Here is a 20,423-nt window from a genome sequence, read left to right on the forward strand (position 1 = left end):
AAGGAATCATGGGTAACCTGAATCCCCAGTCCTCAAAATGGTACATTATATAATAATGTGATGAACATTTCTATGTATCTGAAAGCTCTCAGCAGTACACTGAAAAAAGCATTATTTAGCATGCTACTCCGTAGCTATCTAGACATTTGATGCATGCAAGACTGCAGATACATGAAACAAAAGAACACATTAGTTTGTAAACAACCAGAAAAGAAACAATTTGTTTACTAGCCTTCAGAAAATGACTTTACTATCAGAGTGAATGAAAAATCAGGGTGGTGGGGAACAACTGATCATAAATCTTATTGAAGATAATACCTGAATTTAGCTAGAAGACAGAAGATATTCACAGGTCATATTTTACAAAACAAAGCCAAGCTGGCTATATTTCCTAAATTTGAATAAAACTCACTGGGGGGAAAAAAACAAACCAAACCAAACCCCCAAAAAAACACTCCTGTACTTGTGGAAGGACAGCAACTGTATGCACATGTGTTCCCTAAATTGAAATAATCCACACATGACATAGGAAGGGCTAAATGCTGCAGTCCTTACACAAGTAGATTTTAAAATACAAAGTCAGTATTTTAAAATACAAATAAATACAACCGTAAATTTCATATAATCTTCCAAGATTACAAAGAGAGCAGACTTATCAGTCTGGCTTACCGCTTTTTTAAGAATTGGTTTAATTGCATTTCGTAAAACTGCAAACGTTAATACCACCTAAAATTAAAAAGGCAGCATGCAAACAGCAGAAGATAACCACACGAATACTCCCTCCCTCCCCAGACCAGTTACCTGTCATTACTTACCTACGTTCATGTCAGATGCTGCAAGAAAGTGATTCAGTACATACTGCAGGACCGTTTAAACGCAGACGTTAATTGTGTAAATAACCCCAAACCTAGAGTAGTTACTTTTAGTAAGTCAGTCAGTTCAAGAACACGAAACATATGCTCACCTTCTTTAACGATGACGATATTCTCGCTCTCTGTCTCGTTCTCTGTCGCGATCTCTGTCGCGATCACGATGCCTCTCCCTTTCACGGCTTCTTTCTCGATAATAGTCATCGTGGCGATCTCTACTACGTGACTTGTGGCGCCTACTTTTTTCTCGTGACCTACTGTGGTCCCTCTCTCTGGATCGCTCACGTCTTCTAAAAGAAATTACTTCATTAAATTTTTCTTCAAAATACAAGCCATCCGCATGCCAATTTTGTACTCTGTTTATGAGCATGAGCTGGATCAAAAAAGGGTATGTGAGAAGTATCCGTTCACTGTGATGCAGATACATTTTTGTAGATAACATGAAAGACGGTTGGTATAAAAGCTGGTGGCTAAGAAGTTACACAGAGTAAGGTGCATCCACTTTCTAATCTATCTAGGAGAAGTCAGAAAGTACACGGAGGATGAGATGGCTGAAATCAGCTGGGGGAATGCACCATACCTCAAACGATCACAACATGGCTGCCAATCCGTCTACTTAAAGTATGTGCCAAAACCAGCTGTCTCTGTGTTTTTAATATTTGAGGCCAACTACTGCTACAGCACCCAAATGAACCAGAGGCACACTGTTTGTCCTAACACTGAAAGGGGCATCATTTAAATTTTGAAAGAAATACCAATCTCGTACTAGGTAGAAGAGCCCATGAACTTCAAATCTACCTACTCTCGATTTTTAGACTGTACGACAAAGGACAACAGGCAAAATCATTCTGCCCAACTTCTTTCCCCAATTCAAGCGTATTTCTACTGTGACAGGTGTGGCGAAAATTACTTTCACGCAAAATGAAAACTGGCATCAAATATCCTCAATCTTAATTTACAACAGCAAATTCTAATAAAAATTATGCACTGGACTTCTTAATTGATAAAAAGATAATTCTATGTTGAAGTTTACATATTGCAAGAGTACCATGTAGGAAAGGATACTAAATAAAACTAAGAGATAAATTTAAGCTAGTCAGATCAATTTTCAAGAGGGTTAATTAAAAGGCAGCTAACTGCAAACCTGTTTGGTTCTTTCACACATTTCTTGTGCAACTCAGCAAATCACTAAGTTTCTTACATGACTTAGTTTCTTCTCTGTGAACTAATCCTGCACTGCACCTTCCCTTTTACAAGGGCAGATGGAAGAGGAAAGTTTTACCTGGATCCAGAACCATAAGACTTCGACTCAATTCCATGAAGGCAGTCCTGAAGAGAGCTAATAAGAACTTTACAGCGATCATCTGCAGACACTTTGGACTGTTTAATTAAGGAAATTGCAGTTACCAAGGTCTCTATAGCACTTCCATAGTCCCCTGAAAACGATATAAGATCATGATTAGAAAATAATGCAAATGAAAATATAGATTTTTATCTGTAGTAGTATTACCATTTCAAGTCTCTTCTCTTGAACAGCCACCGAGATCACTTACTGTAGAACCAAATATTAAAATGCTGTCCAGATCAGTTCTCAGAAGGCATTCTCAGAAACTAATTGGGCACAGTACAAAATCAGTCATAGGTTGTACCTAAATTCAGCCTCCTATTAGGAAAATGGGGCTTCAGGGCTGTCAGTTTCCTAACAGAAAAACTATAAACTCTTTTCACATGGGTAGAACAGCAAACACATTCATGGAGTTTTACTAACCAGCACTGGCATCTGATACAGCTCTCGAAATGGCACTGCTTGAGATCGCCCTATTTCTATTCATGATTTCTTCAAATTCTGCTTCACTTAGAGGTGTCCTCGCAGCATCCATTTCTCTGCAAGCAATAAAACTAGTATTTAAAAGGTTAAGAAAAACTTCAGGAGATATCATTGCAGCTTTAACAATCCAAGTTTGCAACTTTAAGCAAAGTGACAAACAGAAAAGAAAGCAGGATCTGGGTTTGGTTTTGGTTTTTGTTAAGGACCATTTTACAGTATAAAATCCTGAAGGCTAAAAAAAAAAAAAAGAAAAAAGAAAAAAGGTAAAAAACAATTAAGACATTGCTGTATATACAGACTTATTCTTGTTCATCCCATCTATTTTGAAGATTCAGCAGCACTTAATATTGTGCTTTACAAATATTTATAATTTTCATAAAATCCTTGAAGGTATGTAAGTAGATATTATCCCAATTGAATGGATGTGGAAATACATGTACATAGGCAATGCGACTTTGAGCAAAATTAGAGATCATTTTCATAACAATACTGGAATTAGAACTATATGATCCTGTTTCCCAGATCTTAACTAAGACCAGAATGCTATAACTTACGAAAAGCAAATACAGTCTCTCATCTTTAAAACGCTCAATTTTCTGAATGATACTTCAACATATTACAGCTAATTTTGGTTTTATATTGGTTTGGTTTGGTTTGTTGGGTTTTTTGGTTTTGTTTTTTAAATTTCTGGTCAAGTTCAAGGTGCTCCAATTTGATCTCCAAACCAGCCACAGTAAGGAGGAAGCAATAAAGCAGAATCCTCACACTCATTACACCTTTTAACTTTAATTATAAGCTACCTATATCGGGTTTCCAACGTAACAGAAGTTAACCTATACAAAAATTTTCCCAAAAGTTTTGCAGTGTCCTATTAGCCAGTCTCTGTATCATATAGAAAATTTGGAGAAATGTGTTAGAGACAAATGTTGAGACTGTTAAACCGGCCCACTGCTTGGTATTTCTAGAACAGTGTTAGTTCTTCTGGTAGAAAGAAAATGCAGAATAATAAGCAATGCTATCCTCTTAATTGCAAGAAGTGGAACAAGATCCTATAGCCAGTTTAGCATAAGAGGAAATGTCTAAAAATTCATACCTCCCTGAGTTTTGAGTATTATTTTTCGTGTGCCTCCCATAGAATGGAATATGTAATTTTTCTCTTATGGACATGTTATTTCCAGTGAAACGCCTATGATATATAATTAATGACAATTTAAATAGTTATGGATGATAGTTTTAACATTATTAATGAAAATACTGGACAGTAAGTTATACTGTCCTATTCCCACTCCTTCCCTCCCCAGACATTCTATAAACTGCAGACAACCTCGACTTCGTCCATCAAAAAACAACTAACACCTTATCTTTTTATTATTTCAGGCAATTGCGCCAAATACTGAATTGCTATAGTTTCTGTATGAACATAGTATGTACAGATGCGTGAGGTTTTTTAAAAATTTGTGATAAAGGAATCAAAGCAAAGCGTCTTTGTAGAAAACATTTTAAGCAAGAGAAGTGTCTCTCATGCTAGCAGTAAAATCACAAGTGAAAAATCCAAATGAGACTACGTAAAAAGTGTCTTCCTTACAGTTTATCCCAAAATTTCCCGTGAATATGAATATGGTGAAAACCAAGAAACAGCAGCCAGCCAGAGATGCTTGAAAGCACAGATGAAAAAGATGTTCCAAACAAAATGTGAAAAACTTGACAAGTCAGAGAGACTCAAAAACTCTGTCCCAGATAGGATTAACCATAGGAAAAGACACTTGCTACAAACACAGCAAGATTGCACCAAATGAGCAGAAGCATCTTGGCAAGAAAGGAAGATAAAAGTCTTCAGTAAATTCACGCCTGGCTTTTGAGACAAAGATTAACTTCGAATTGAACCCTGAAGAAAAAAGGGACAAGCAGAGCTGCTAAATGATGAAAATGGTATGAGATTGGTATGTACCCAACACACGCACATATTCAAACAGGAGAACTCCAAAGAATTCTAAAAAGACAGCTTGCAAAGCACGATGATAAAGGTACAAGTCAGAATTTCAAGTTAAGAGAGAAGCACAACCAGAAGCTGCTGCGTAAGAAGTGGTATTAAGTTTGTGTGTAGAACACATGGAATGATGACACTGCCAAATACAAACAGCGAAGACAAACAGTTCAGAGCCGAAAAGGGAAAGCGAGATTACTGGTGTTGCATTTCAGGATTTTCTTACTGCTACAAACATGTTTCCGAGAGATATTTCACAGACAGAAGTGAAAAGGGGCAAATTAGAAGACTGTTGGGAGCCCTTCCAGCCCTATTTTTCTTTATTTCTAACATCTGCAGTAAAAAGGAAAATCAAATGCTTCCTCCAAGAGGAGTAAAGTCTGCTACCAAGCACATTACACCAAAAGTACTCACCTTCCAGGTGGCCCATAGTCACCTCTGTCATATGGTGGAGGTCGGCCATACGGATCTGTCGGAGGTGGGCCACGACTATCTGAAGTAGGTAGGCCACTATTGGCAGGTGGGGGGAAGAAAGCTGGATTCACATGTGGTGCAGGTGGTGGAGCACCTGGAGGTGGCCCAGGGAGATGTGGAGGAGGAGCAAGAGTCAGGGGTGGCCCAAGAGGGCCAGGCGGACGAGGGGGAAATGGACCCGGAGGTGGAGGTGGACCCTGCTGAGGTGGTGGCGGACCTGGTGGTGGCCCATAGCCTGGAACTGGTGGTGGAGGACCTGGAGGAAGTGGCCCAAGTGGAGGCTGACCAAAAGGCTGTCCTGGAAACAGAACTGGTGGTGGTGGACGGTCACCACGATTAGGAGGTCCAGCTAATGGAGGTGGGAGGACCTGACCAGGAGGTGGAGGGCCTGGTGGGCCTGGTGGGCCAGGAGGACCTAAAGGTGGACGTGGGGGAGTTTGTCCAGCTAAAATAAAATAAAAAATAAATAAAAAAATAAAACAAGAGTTAATAAATATAAAGAAATAAAACTCAGCAAAATAATTAAAATTCTTGCCTTTTTTTATTCTTAAAGACAACAACAAAACAAAAACAACCTCACTGAACAATTTGAAACTTACACAAGACGTGCATGGTCCCACTTTGGGTCCAATAGCTCAGAAAATTTTTAACAGTTGCTTGACTACGAATATCTAGAGAGAATAACATTAACTTAAAAACTGACAATCTGGCCCCCCAGCCTCAATCACTTAATCACCTGCTATTGTTACCAAAACCCCCAAAAGCTTAAAAAAACTAGAAAACATTGCATTCTGCTTTCACCTGCAGCTAATCTTTCATATGGGGCATATGATACAATATACATTAAAAATATGGGAAAAGCTGTATTGGAGAAGGTAAGGTAAATGCAGTATCCAAACCTAATTTCAGGTCCTCATTAGTGGTTTTTCAATTTGACCATGTCCCTTTGACTGCTAGTAGACAATCTACTACTGAATGACATTTATTAAAAATACTTAAGCTGAAATGAGAACTTCACTGCAATGCAAGCCTGATGGTTTAACAGAGATTCCTCATGTATCAGATACCTGACTAAACATGAACACCTCCTCTTCAAATTTATGGTACTGTAAGTGCCAACTGACCTGTCAGTAGGCATGAATCAAAGCTGAATTTTGATGATGTGCAAACTTGTAATGCAATAAGGAACAGAGATTATTTTACGCTCTGCAACACAGGCATTCTCACCCCACATAGAAAAATCAAAAAATCTGAACTACATTGCACTAAAGACAAGTCTACTTGTTATCATGATCTATCTTAATTTTTTCATACTTTAAAAGCATTGACACATTATAAAAAATGTCTCTTAAAAACGTTATTATATTGCTATGAATTTAGGAAGTACAACTCCCTGTTTGAATATCAACAAAGAAATACTGTCAAATCCTACAATCCAGTGCGAACGCTGATTATAACACACTACTGAATTGTCCTGGTCTTTTTAATTCCCCCAAGTCAGTATGCCACATTAATACAAGAAAACATAAACGAAACTGAAATTCCACATATGAACTATTTTACCTGGGAAAGGTGGTGGTGGCCCTCCTGGCCCTGCCGGTCCAGGAAATCTGTCTCCACCTGGAATGGCACCTGGAAAACGACCTCGCCCTCTATTACTAGGTGGAAATGCTGCTCGTGAGCTTCCTCCTGGGGGACCAGCTTTACCTTCCCCAGACATCTGACCAGACTGTGTGGCTGCAATGGAAAAGCAAAAGTGTTATTACATAAATCAAAAGGTTAAAGCTTTTTGACTCTTGATCTAAAGTTTCATGCAGCACTAAAGCATGACCTTATGAGCACCAACTTGTTCCTCAGTACCCAAACCTAAAGCTATTTGGTGAGGAAAAAGTACTTTGGTAAAACATGGCAGTGTTCCAGCATCCCCACACTAATGGAACATCATCTGGGGAGACTGTCAGTCCTTCCTCGAATGCAGCCCAAGGCCACAAAGGAACATATTTACACATTAGAACTGGGAAGCACCAGACAAGGTGCCCGAGGAAAGTACAACACAGGCTCTCTCTCTTCTCCATGTTGCTGTAAGCACAACTTATCCAGACATAAGAATTTAAACCAATTTGTCTACAAATGTTAAATTTCTAAATGCTGTTGTGCTTTTTAAAAAATAAAACAAACAAACATCCACAAGATGAGAAAGCTTCTCCAACTATAAGAGTTTCGCAAAGCTGCAACCTTCTTTCAGTGAGTGCTCTTTCTCGCCAAAGCAACAGATCTTCAGTATACCGACTTATTTTCATTTTTAAGAGGACCATCTTTAAACAAAGCTGCAAATTCATTCACCTTACTGTGAAAGTACTTCATAGCTATTTTAAACCCTGTGGCAATGATCAGATGCTGAGAGAAAAGCTGCAGTACTATTTCTGGAATAAACTTCTATTTTTCCAAGACAATACATGAGAAAGTCTTACTTTTCCTTGACTGCATTTCAAACTGACTCAGAAATTGTTTATTACATGGAGTCACAACAGGATTCTGCCCATGCAATTCTCTTTTAGGCAATAAATCCATCAACTTTTTGGAGGATGCTTCTGATCCCACACCCACAAGGGCAAACCTGAAAGAAAGAAAAAAAGTTACACCACAGTTTTTCCATTTCCTGGATAGCCTAATGCCTCACGAAAAAGATTACATACAGTAAGCAAAGTACTACTTGAAAACTAAATACAGAAACTGTTTCACAGGTCTTAGCCCAGTTTTAACAATAGATACAGTAACTCATTCTAGGACATATAAGAACCACAAATGCAGGTACAAGATGCATCAAAATATATCACAACAAAGGCAGCTTTTTGGTAGAGTATCAGTACACTATGCATGAACTCATATGATCAGGTTATTATTAAGCACTCCGTGTGCTCTCATTGCTACTACGGAGAGAGAAAGGCACATTCACGCAAGGAAGATTAGGCTGCCAGTGAAAAACGGGCTCAGACACTCACTTTCAACAGTTAACGGAAAATAAAGCATGTAAAGAAAGATTTAATAATGGAGGTTGGGGGAACAGCATTTGCACTATGAAGAACAACTATCACCACCACGCTAATTGAAATCTAGGAAGAGAACCTTAATGAAGATTGCCAACAAGATTTAACTCACAAAATAATGAAACACACAATACCACCATAAAAAATTATGCCTGAAATTTAAGTCATTAGTATGAAATTATACACCCTATCATAGTTGGATAGCAATAAACAAAGACTATCAGTTCACATACTGACAATTACGAAAATTGAGAACACTTTCCCCATTTCCATCCTCCCAAACTTTTAAGTCGATTTACAGAAAAAACAAATGACAACTTCTTACCCTTTAGACTGGCCATTAGCACGATTCTCAAAAAATTTTATCTCCAAAATATCATTTACCCCCAGTGAATGAACTGCTTCAGTTAAGTCTTCATCTGTTGTCCACTGAAAAATATTTTTAATATTAAACTATGAAAGCTTATTGAAAGCACCATGAAAAGGGCAACTAAGTTTTCCATGCTTTTGTGTCTGTGTATGTAATTGGTCAAGAAGAATACTTTATTCATGCTGCCAATACTTTCTGAGTTTTGGAGTGGTCATTGATATTTTACAATCTCCAGAAAATTAATTTAAAAAATAGATACACTTCCCCATATGCTACATTGCATCAACTCTTCCACACAGTGTACTAGCTGCAGTATGCCAAAAAAAAAAAAAAAAAAAAATAATCTGTATTTGAGTAAATTTTGTTTTCTGAGAGCACAAGGCTTCAACTGAAGTATTTCAGTAACTCTTACTTTTTCCACACCCAATACTTATTTTCTCTCACTGATTCTATTTCCACAAAACAGTCAATTTTAAACTTCCTATTAACCAGGTGCTCTTTATGAGAACTTTGACTAATGAGAGTTTAGTGAATTACATATTATTCGCACAAAACCAGCAGGATTTACAGACAGAAGAAGGGAAACTAGTACAGAAACTATGGTTAGAAACAACTGCTTCCACTTAACCAAACCTAATTGCCATTAACTTCCTATTAATTACTGTGTAACATTTGAAAAATTTCACTCATATCCAAAGATACACAAATGTACCAATACTTAGGGTTTTCTTCCTACTTCTGTAACTCCATCACCTCTTTAAACTTCATACAGGAAGTGCAAAACAGGTTTTCAAGATTCTGAACTACTTATCTGATCTCTCTCACATCAAGGCTGCTTTTAAAAATTGAACAAATTACTTCCCTGATCACCAAATGCAAAGAAAACAAACACAATAGCAGTGCTAAATCAAATAAATGCACTTTCTGTGGACAACTACATTTGTGAATCCAAATAATGAGTAACTGGTACAAACTGCTGCACATTGGGCCACCTGCCTTAGAAACCGTGACATTTGACTTGGATGAGTTCAGATAATTCAGATGCATTTTACTGATTCCATTCACATATTTTAGAATGGTACAACTGTTAAATCAACTGCTCCTTTACTTACCTATTACCTCCTGAAATGAGGATACCGTAACAAGTAATGAAAAAAAACACCTAACCACCCATAAAGCATTCTTTTCCAAGTTTAACACTAGTAAGAAATTCATCAGATGGGAAAAAACCTTGAATGAGAACTTTCCATGCATGGACTTGGAGGAATTCGATTTCCAGTAAACAGATATAAACTCCAGCTACTGACCAGCTTTTGCACTTTGTTTGCTTAACTGCAATTGATTTTAAAATGCTTTAATACTAACAAAAGTAATTGCCTTAAGGGCAACTGCAGTTCACTGAGTTACCCCAAACCTGTTACTCCTAGGACAGCAGAAATAAGCCTCAAAGCAAATTCCTGAAAAAGGTTCTGTCGCAAGAGTCACTGCCCTGGAAAAAAGGAAGTGGAAAAAGGCCCTGGGAAAAGGTGAAAAGTAATTTCAAGAAAATCCCAGATAACCTTCCACCTCCTTTTTAAACTAAAAACTTCAGCAAGGGTTTACTAAAAAAATAGGTTTGTTCAGTAGCCCTGAAGTTATCTGCAGACATAAAATATTTGATACCTTAAGCCTTTTCTCCTCTTTCATTCTCTGAAAACCTTAAGATGGTAGCACAAATACCACTTTGTAACACTTAAAACACAAGAGGAAACTTTTAAGGTTCGCATTTACTGAAGATTTCCTCAATTTCTTATAGACATCAAGACAGCTCTAGACAGGTAGAAGGAAAAAAAAAAAACCACAAAAAAACCCCACTTGCTTTGTTGTACTCTTAATACTTCATCTAAAACAATTTTAAAGCAAAAAAAATATCTACAAAGAACTACATTCATAATTTTAAAATTCCTGGCTACACCTAAATAGTAGTAAGGATACTTACCCAAGTAAGATTTCCAATGTACAAGGCAATTCTTTTTCCAGTATACGTATAGACAACATTTGGTGCAGCTCCTTTACCTACATCATCCCCGACAGATGGTGGGAGAGAATCCATGTAATCACGATCTTCTGGGGCATCTCCATTATTCGCAGATGGAGAAATAACATCATCATATAAATCAATCTGATCGTGTCCACCATATTCAGCTTCCTAAAATAAAAGACACCTTGATTACATTTTAATATTAAACACTCTTAAAACTTACTCAAAACAAAACGCTGTGATAGCCGCCATGTTCCACAGACATAGTAAGTCTGATCCAACACCTAAGCAACCCTGATGAGAAGTTAACCCCCAGTTTCAGCCACCTTAAAGTATATAAAATTCTTATGACTTCTATTATATTCTAAACTGACAGAGGGAAAAAATATCCACAAAGAGAGACCTCTGGCCACTGTTTTGCAGTACTTTCGCCCTTGTAATATAAACAGAAATCCGAAAATCCCACAAGCCCTACTCCCAGAATTAGACACATGAGCAATCACGAGCAACATGCAAAATGAGAGGCTAATATCCATTCTCAAGCAAATCTTTCTTCCATCAAAACATTTGGTAGGGTGAACACACTGCGCTTCAAGAGCCCTACTGACAAAGGCAGCATTCTACCTTTCAGATTTCTACGGCATTCCTAACTTGATTTTTATATCCTCATTCGCAGAGGGGCCAGACAGGGACAGAACTCTATTTTGTTTCATTAAATTTAATAAACCTGAGGGTTTGTATTTATTAAACATTTCTTTATTCATGGGCTACAGAGGGACTATTCTACAGCATCAAGGCTGCCTCTGGAACATTTTGGTTCAGAAAAGCACGGTGGGGTTTTGGAGTGAATCGCTCCTTTCTCCCTTGGGTTGGTACAGGTTACAGCACAGCTCTGGCCAAGTGAACTAAACTCCTTTCAGAGGGAATGGAAATGAGTTTCTTTCCAGAAGCTCTGCTTCATGTGCTCAACAACTTCATCCTACCTGCTAAATGGGAACAGATGGGTCAAGATCAATCAGTGGTCCTTCAGACAGCTTTGAATCACAAGCATGGTACAAATATTTGGGCCAAAAGGCCAGACTAAATTTAGTCTGAAGCAGACCATGCAAACAGTGTGTTAGGTAGATGGAGGGGCCTGAGCTCCAGCTGCCTCAATCTGCTGATGTGCTACTACCAAACCACACTACTTTTTATTATAGAGACAGCTGTACTGTCATCACCGAAGCCAATTAAGAGAAAACATATTGACTGTAAATTATAAACTCCCTTCACAAAAACATGTAAATCCTTTTTTTAAAATACAACGTAACCTTCACCAGTGGGATTGCTTAATTCCAAATATGAATGGAGCTGGGTGTTGCATATTTGCATTAAGGAACTATTTTTAAAACAAAGACTTCTTTTGATACTTGCCATTTTTCATACTATACACTGTCACTCAGCATATTCAACAGCGACCAACTCCGCAATCAGATGCTGCTATCCTTTTTTACTATCCTAGCAATCACTCATGATTGAACAGCCCAGTCTGTGTGAGAGAGAGGCACTATCTAACTGTCTACTCACAGGAAAGCAGTAACTTCTCAGTGAACAGCAGCAGCCTGACAAAGCTTAGGAGAGCCTAGCAGTGTTTAACGTTAACCTTCAGCTTTTACATTGACTTCCATAGGTTGCTTTGACACATATAGGAGCTGGACTTTAAAAGCCTGCAGAGGGTTCCTGGACTCTTCCACCCAGAACAGAAACTGCCTCACCAGGTTTTGATATCAGCGATATTTCAGCATCCACTATCTTGTGAATCTAGAAACCCACACAAACATCCTAGATAGCATAGTTCAAGGTACTGGATATGGTGACTAGAGAGAATCAAGTTGCATTCTACCAAAAAGAGGCTGCAAAGCTAGCAATCTCGACTGAAAACTCAATATACCCACAACCATCATCAGATGCTCAGCTGTCTTGAAAATACAAAAACATTCACTATCAATTGCTACTCATACAGTGAGAGTAACACTAAAATAGTAAAAATAAATAAATAAAATAGCTAAGCTAAGTTTTGGCATTGTCAATCAAGTGGATTTGATCCTCCATAAACTGCACTGTCCCCATACACCCTGAACGTCAACAGAAAATGTATCTTTCTTAAGATAAGTTTATCATCATTAAATTAAGTAAGGGTTTCATATTTTCACCTGGTCCGTCCAGTTCTCCTTCTCAGTTTGATTCCTCCTATCATCATAGCTCATGAAAGTAGGTTGGAAGAACTGCCTGGGACAGGTCTGAACTCGACATCTCACAGTAAGATTAAGGATGATGTCACAAGGCAATTAAGGAAATCCTCTGCTAAATGTGCAGTGATTCCCATCATCTGTATGTACGGATGATGACTTCAGGGAAGCAGAATTTAGTCTTGGTAGACAGATCCAAACAGGCAGCCACCAGCCTTACAGCAGATGTACACTAACCTATCTCTCTGAGGAGGCTGAGGTCAGCATGGCCACAACACCAGAGCAGGCAGCAGTCCACAGCTCTGCGGCGCTCCCCTAGTGGCAAGAAACTCCCCTGAAACAGATCAAGTTTCTATCACATCGGCTTTCAGGTCACCATCAAAGGAGTGAGAGAATTACCAGGGCAGCACAGTCTTCATGTAATTTTGGGGATGGGCCAAAGTGCCCGATAGCATCAGTGCCTTAATTTAAATCAATAAAGACACAACAGAAAAGCTGATGTTGTTCACCATAATCCCTTCTTACATCGTGCTGGTTTTGCAGCCAGCATGGAATTCATTCAGCCACCAGTCTGTCAACAAGGTGTGTGGTTAGATGATTATGAATTATCTGAGTCAGCAACTGCAAGCATAGACGGAAAAGAGGCGTCTCGATGGTTGTTGCACAAGATCCAACAACCCTTCCTCCTCCTTCATACGTGTACCATAGAAACTTACCCAAACACATCCTTCTTTCCCAGATGCAGAACAGTAAGAAAAATAATCCAGGAAGCGTTACTTCTCTAGTCTTAGCTATTTCAACAAATGCTTTGCCTGAACCAGGAATTGGTTTTGACCTCTTCCGACTTCCTTAAGACCATCAAGCACAAAGAGAAATTACTTCTGCTCAATTATAGTCACTCACAACCTTACAGATAAACATGCTAAGAAACAAAGTCCGCATCATTATTCTGGCCTCCCCCGCTACAACCGACTCACAGTAGCAATACATTTCCAAAGCCCATGTCTTGCCTAGACCACAGTCTGAAATACTGGGTCATTTGCTCTGGAAAATCAGGACTGAAATGCCACATTCTATGCTATTAAGTGGGACTGAGTGAACAAAAAGGGTACTGAAAAGATATGCTCTCAAAGGTTTATGCCAGACTAGCTGTTACACTTTCAGTTACTCAGCCCTTCTTCCTCAATATTTTGTAATTTAATTACTGTTTGCAGTGTTTTGCAACATTCAAAAATAAAGCCATAAACACATGGAACATCACAGTCATGTCCAGAAGGGACAAATTAAAAGTGTTATTTCTTTTTGGAACCTAGCAGCCATACGCCTCTCAGTTGTGGAGGAGAACTGGTCACTCCCTTTGCAAATGCTGTTTGGAAATGGACTTTTTTTTAAAAAAAAAATCATGTCTTTAAAATGTACATACATCTGAGATTTGCTTTTTCCACTCAACTGTTCAATTTAAGAGTTAAAACACTAAATTACACCTCCAAAAAGACATTTTAAAAAAAACTGGTGATGTAAATAAAATTTCATGAAAAAAATGTGCTATTGTTTCTGAAAAAACATTCAATTAAGAAAAAGCAAATTATCAAGGTTCTCCCTTATCGCTTTTTCCTTCAAGTTACAGTATAAGTGGTCGAAAACTCTAAATACACATTAACATTCTCACTTTAAAAAAAGTTTGTAGGTCCTGAAGAACAAGTTAGAGACACAAGCAAAAATCTTTCTGGTTTTGATTAGCTGCCTGAACACAGACAGGAACCTTACCAAAATAGCAGGCCTTTGATGTTTTTAAAACAGCACATTGTCCATAGCAGAAACACCTACCAGGGTGGACAAGTTTGTTAAGACTATAAGATTCACGTTTACTCTACAGGCCCAGCTCTACAACTGGCACACCACTAAAACTTAAGCAATCTGATCCCTTGTCAAAAAGAGTACCTAAAAATTCACAATTAGTCAAAAGTATAAATTAAACGTAGGTAGTATCACTATTTGCATTAGAACAAAGCTAAGAGGCACCAGATGAGATGGTCTCAAGCTTTCTTTGTAGTTTGGTATCTGCAAATACACAAAGGTTATCTCTTCCCCAGGCCCCCTTCAGCAGATCAACAGAAGTGACAAAATACATATGCAGTAAGATATTGCACATACCTTTTATAATGAACGCAGATCTGCCAGCTTGGTTTTTTACAACCAGGACAGTCAGCCCTTCTGAGCAGAAATTTATTACACCACAATATCTCCATCCCCTCCCATAATGAGACAACTGTTTTTCTCATACAAAGGCTGTTCTTATTAACCTGTTTTATGTGGTCATTCAGTGCTAGCTTTTATTATTTATTACACAAAAAGAGATTTTTCTGTGTTACAGACAAGAAGTCAAGAGAATAACTAACATATTCCTAAGATTATCTGTAGCCACAGAGGTTTCCGGATAATTAGCCTCTTAGCTGCTTACTCCATCTAAATCACTTTTATTATCCAGTCACAAAATACAAAGTCAAAACTCTTTCATTTCTAATTTGTTAGCATTTAAATATCAAACTAGAACACTACGGGCATGTTTAGATGTATCCACAATGCAACTATGCAAGTATACTCATTACAGTATAAACAAAGCAAGCGCTTTTCCACAGCATTAAAATAAGAGATCCTTAAATTGTTTCATGTCCTCTGCTTGGTCAGAAGGATTTTTATATGAATACATATGTACAGTTTATTACTGTTTAATTATGTGCATGTGGGGGGGGGGGGGGGGGGGGGAGGGGAAGACCAAAACCTTGGGAAATGCAAAGCTGATCAGAGCATCAGAGAACTTGACAATGCATGGTCACATCTTCATCACTGCTGGAAAGTAACCCAGTTTGCTGGCCAAAGCTCCAGGCAACCTTGAGTCAGACCCAAGCTGGCCTCATGCACAGGCTCCTCATTATCTCAGCACCATGCACTGATACTCTAGGGTTTTGTGTACAAAACCACACTCTAATATCCGCTAAAGCGCCCCTAATCTTACTGCAGTCTTCTGCCATCAAGAGAATGCCAGCCTCAGCCATTTATATGTGGATAATGCAGTTCTCATGTGCAGCAAAGATCTCTTTCTTTAAGAGCAAGGTGCGCAACATGTGTTGGGAGATGGTCAAATTAAAATATGCCACAAGATACCTACTTCTTACTGGTCACAAGCAAGGTATGCAAGAAGTATTACATTTATAAGACTCTCCTCTCAAAATGAGACTTTAAGTAAATATGAAAAACCGCCGGCTGGGGAGGCTAGCTTATGGCTGGAAAATGACTCAACCAAGTCCTTAAAAAAAAAAAAAAGGAAAGCACAATTTAAAAAAAAATAAATACAACTGGTGGGAGCCAAATTGAGTAAAGCTGTAAGCCCAAGGACAAAGAATGCGATTATGATGAACACAAAGTTAATGAAACTTAAGAGGCAACACTGACATAGTTTTGATAAGCTCCAGATGGAATGGAAAAAATGCGTTTTCTCTAAAAAGATCTGACTTCAAGACAAGTTAGTCAGCTCATTGCAACCAACACTAAGTACAACCCAAGACAGTTCTCAGTTGTCATTCATCTTAGCCAGCTTGCAAACCCATGGTCTTTACTTCACCCTTATAACCTGTGGTTCATTTAGCGCTATTCAAGCAGAATATCCCTCCTCCCCTTCTCCTGGAAAAAAGATGCATTAAAATAAAAAATCCCAGAAGAGCTTCAAGGATGAGTACCTTGAGGCCATGAACAAGACAAAACAATGAAAAGAAGCTCATCCAGCCACAAGTTCTAAATGACCCATTTACTACAGATGCAAACAAAAGTTTTGTCCCAGTTTCAGTATAAATACAGCTATACCATACCCAGAAGAATGATAAAGCTACACAGTGTATTTTTCAGTCCCTGCTACTGGCAAACTAGTAGAAAGGGTTCCTATAGTCCAAATTGAACAAATACTGGTAAGTCAAATTAAAGTAGGGCAACACAATCAAAAACAATAGCTTAGTGCTTACACATGAAGCAATTTTTCCTTACAAACATGGTGTTCCGTAAAATGCCCACTAAACAAATTAATAATGCAAATCACTTTCTCCCTACAGCATTCTCTCAACTGTGATCTACAACCATCCACAGATATGCAGAACCATGCCCCATCTCAGCAATTTAAGCTGTCAGCTTCAAATCAGGAACAGTAATTCATGAATAGAAGTTTCTAGACGACTCAACACGATGATGTCGGAATCAGAAGTAGCAGGTAATACCGCAATCAGTAACAACTAGCCTTCTTTCATACTTGACAGAAGGAAATGGGAACTTGCAGAAGTGTCAATCTCTCCCAGTAAAACTTTCTATTTCAAAGTAATATAGTTCAACTGAGCAGGTCCTGAGACAACACGAAAGTCACAAAAATGAAACTTGGACAAGAACAAACAGTAATTTTTTTTGGGGGGGTGAAAAAAGAAAACAGAACAAAAAACAAGCAAGCAAAACTAAACAGAAAAAAAAAACCCCACAAAAAAACCCACCCAAATCCAAGCTGAGGGAAAAGGAGTACTAGCCTCTTCTCACTTTTCTGCCCTGTATTTTGCAAGGTTCACAAACTGAGGAAGCAGAATGCAGAAACGCAGTCCCAGCAAGACAGCAACTGGGGTAAATACAGTAAAAAGAGTAAAAGAGTCTCCTGACTGCTGGAATACGCTAAACTAAATTATCACAAGACTCTCTTCCTGTGTACCATCATCCTTCCTTGCACCATGGCTACAGGGAATACCAAATTAACCACAACCCGAGCAGACCAGGACCGTGTGAGCACAACAGAGCATCCCTGTCACTTCTGTTCTGGCACTATCTGTCTGCACTATACTTACAGCACAGAACTGTTCTACTCAAGGCTTCCACACACACGAATTTACACAAACACCACTGGATTCAACTTAGTTCTTTTTGAAAAACTTGATTTGTTATCAGTGTTTTACCTGGAACCGACTAAAACAAACACAAGTTATTACAGAAACTGAAGATATGTACTCTTCCGCTAAATGGTATTTGTCCTAGGGTTCACCCCCCATTTAAATCCATGTAATGGGTCCCAACTGTAAAGGAGAAACCTTCACATGTAGACAAGCAAAGCAGTCCTCTCCATCATCTGCTCTCTGGTATGGCATTCTTTTACAGTATATCTTTACTAATCTTATGAATTAGTTTATCAATAAATATCTAAAGAATTAAAGTTTCCTGAGATAGTTGCAAGTTGCTATCCAAACCAACTGTGACTTCCACTACCTATTACCTACTTCCCAGTTCTCTGCAGGGCAGGCAAGCATACAATTGGGCACCACCCAGTAAGCCCAGTAAATGTGCGAAAGTGCAGTTGTTCTTGGTTATTTATGCTCTAAGGCAGGAACAATGCAATCTGGGGCAACACAACCTGCAGAAGTGCAAGAGTCACCAACAGGACAGATGGCACACAAAACTGCTATCAACATCAGGTTTCAGTAGGAAAGCAGGCACATGGCTTTTTGGGAAAGATGAGGGGTAAAAAAGGAACTAGAAAAGTGGACTAATCGTAATCCAGGGGAGTTCTGTTTATTTCATCCGCACTTCCTCACCGAAATAGAGCTCCTCCTCTAAAAAAAAAAAAAAAAAAAAAGAGCTGCGTGTCTTTTTTAACCAGGAGAGACTAGACAAGAATAAGGAATAAAAATATTTTAACAGGAAGATAGTTTCTCCAGTGCTGCAGAATAAAGCTGCACTAGTTTCGCCTCCCCCACAAAGAGCGGCCGAGAAACTGCTACCGCTCGGCGGCTTTTTTATTCATTTGCGAACAATGGCAGTATTTCCCCTCCGCCGCCGGGAAGGAGCTGCTCTCCCCGCCGCATCCGGGAGGGTCCCGTCCTCTACGGCCTCCCCCGACCCAGGGAGGGAGAGAGGTCTGGAACTGCCCCTGCACAGGCACTTGAGAAAGGAGGGAACGAAGGAAGAAGGGAGGGAAGGAGGGCGGGAGGGAAGGAGGGCAGGCGCTCGCTGCCGGCGCCCCGCGGCCCCTCTCACACCCTGCCCGCCAGCAGCCTCCCCTCAGAGCCGGCGGCCGGGCAGCGCGGCGCTCCCCGCCAAGCCGGGCCCCGAGAGCCCCCGCGGGACGGGACGGGACAGGCCGGGCCTGAGGCGAGGCGAGGCGCGAGGCGAGGCGCGGCCCGCGCCCGCCCCCGCGCAGATCCGCGCACTCGGCGGCGGCGGGAAAGCCCGGCGGCGGAGCCGGCCGAACAATGGCGGCGGCGGCAGCGGCGCGGCTCGGCCGCCGCGCTGAGGGCCCTGCAGGCGGCGCGGCGGCGAAGGCGGGCGAGGGAAGGGGAAGAAGGGGAGGGGCCGGGCCAGGCCGCGCCGCGCCGTGCCGTGCTCGCCGGCCGCGCGTACCTGGTTGAATTCCTCGCCCACATCGGCGTAGATGTCGATGTGGTCCACGCCGTCCGCCATGATCCCGCCCGCCCGCGCCTCGGGCCGCCGCCAGCCGCGCCCGGCTCCGGAACCGCCGCCGCCACCGGGAGGGGGGAGGGAGGGAGCGAGGGGGCGGGGCACGAGGCGTCACTTCCGCGCGGGGAGGGGGAGACTTCCGGCAGTGGCGCAAGTGGCGGCCCCGGGAGGTGGCGGAGGGGGGCTGTCCCGTCCCGCTCCGCCCCGGGGGCGGTGGGGACCAGACCGGCCCGCCCCGCGGCGCCTGCCGCTCCCCGGGCTTCGCCGCGCGTTAGCCCTTCCCTGCGCCGCCATGTTAGGCGGCGGGCCCGCGGTGCCTCAGCGTGTGAGGGGGCCGGGGGGCTCGGTGCCGGCGGGGCCCGCGGGGCCCGGTGCCGGCGGTGCTGGGCCTCACCGGGCGGGGTGTACTGCAGAGCCGCTGTCGGGGGCTCTTCTGTCTCGGGGGATGGGGCTCATGGATGCCCTGCTGGGTGCTTACTGGTGTTTGTCGCTCAGCTTTTGCTCCGAGGAAAGTGCTGCCCAGCGGAGGAAGAGCGCGTTGATGAGTGCTTAGTAGCCAAGGGCTTTAATTGGCGGCTGTAAAATGAAGCAGAGTGCTTCATCTTCAAAGCAGGGCTGCACACGCTGATGTCTGGACTATGGTGTGATGTTCAGAAAGGGCATGAAGAAGTGCATGCTGTTCTGTGTTTAGCTGGAGCCTGAAACACTCTGCCGGTTTTAACTTGGTTTAAGTGAAGAAAATCAGTGTTAAGAGATATTTTTTTTTTCATGCATTCAGAATTGTTAGGGTTGCAAAGACAACTTCAGATTATTTTTGTATGCCCATTACCCAGAGCCATGTTTAAGCTCCAGGTTGTTTCAAAACCAGTGAGTGTCTCCTGGAGCATAATGGATGATATGCACAATGTTCTACATCGTAGATTATGTTCTATGTCATATGTTATGTTGCACATCCAAAAATAAAGCTGCTTTTTTCACCTTATTATGAGCTGACAATAAGAAGCTTGTGTTTCTCAAACAGAATTAAAATAATGTAAAAACGTCACTGCAAGGAATGAAAATCCTAAATGTTATTTTTAGCTTGACTCAGAAATTCATTTTCCATGACTGGGAGTACTTCACAGTTCCT

At 40.8% G+C, this 20,423-nt stretch overlaps 1 protein-coding gene across 1 annotated transcript in view; it reads right to left on the reverse strand.

Annotated features, from left to right (window-relative positions):
* CPSF6 (cleavage and polyadenylation specific factor 6) overlaps window positions 1-19,297 on the reverse strand; it is a 31,281-nt gene extending 11,984 nt beyond the window's left edge. The window contains exons 1-11 of the mRNA XM_086480270.1: window positions 19,238-19,297; window positions 10,551-10,760; window positions 8,528-8,631; window positions 7,627-7,772; window positions 6,719-6,892; window positions 5,755-5,826; window positions 5,096-5,600; window positions 3,791-3,883; window positions 2,638-2,753; window positions 2,152-2,305; window positions 965-1,159 (exon numbers count right to left, since the gene is read on the reverse strand). Coding sequence (XP_086336396.1) covers window positions 970-1,159; window positions 2,152-2,305; window positions 2,638-2,753; window positions 3,791-3,883; window positions 5,096-5,600; window positions 5,755-5,826; window positions 6,719-6,892; window positions 7,627-7,772; window positions 8,528-8,631; window positions 10,551-10,760; window positions 19,238-19,297 — 1,824 coding nt within the window. The 3' untranslated portion in view covers window positions 965-969. The remainder of the gene's footprint in view (window positions 1-964; window positions 1,160-2,151; window positions 2,306-2,637; window positions 2,754-3,790; window positions 3,884-5,095; window positions 5,601-5,754; window positions 5,827-6,718; window positions 6,893-7,626; window positions 7,773-8,527; window positions 8,632-10,550; window positions 10,761-19,237) is intronic.
* Window positions 19,298-20,423: the final 1,126 nt, after the last annotated feature.

Source organism: Leptosomus discolor, chromosome 1 (genome assembly GCF_034619465.1).
Source record: "Leptosomus discolor isolate bLepDis1 chromosome 1, bLepDis1.hap2, whole genome shotgun sequence".
Lineage (NCBI taxonomy): Eukaryota > Metazoa > Chordata > Aves > Leptosomiformes > Leptosomidae > Leptosomus > Leptosomus discolor.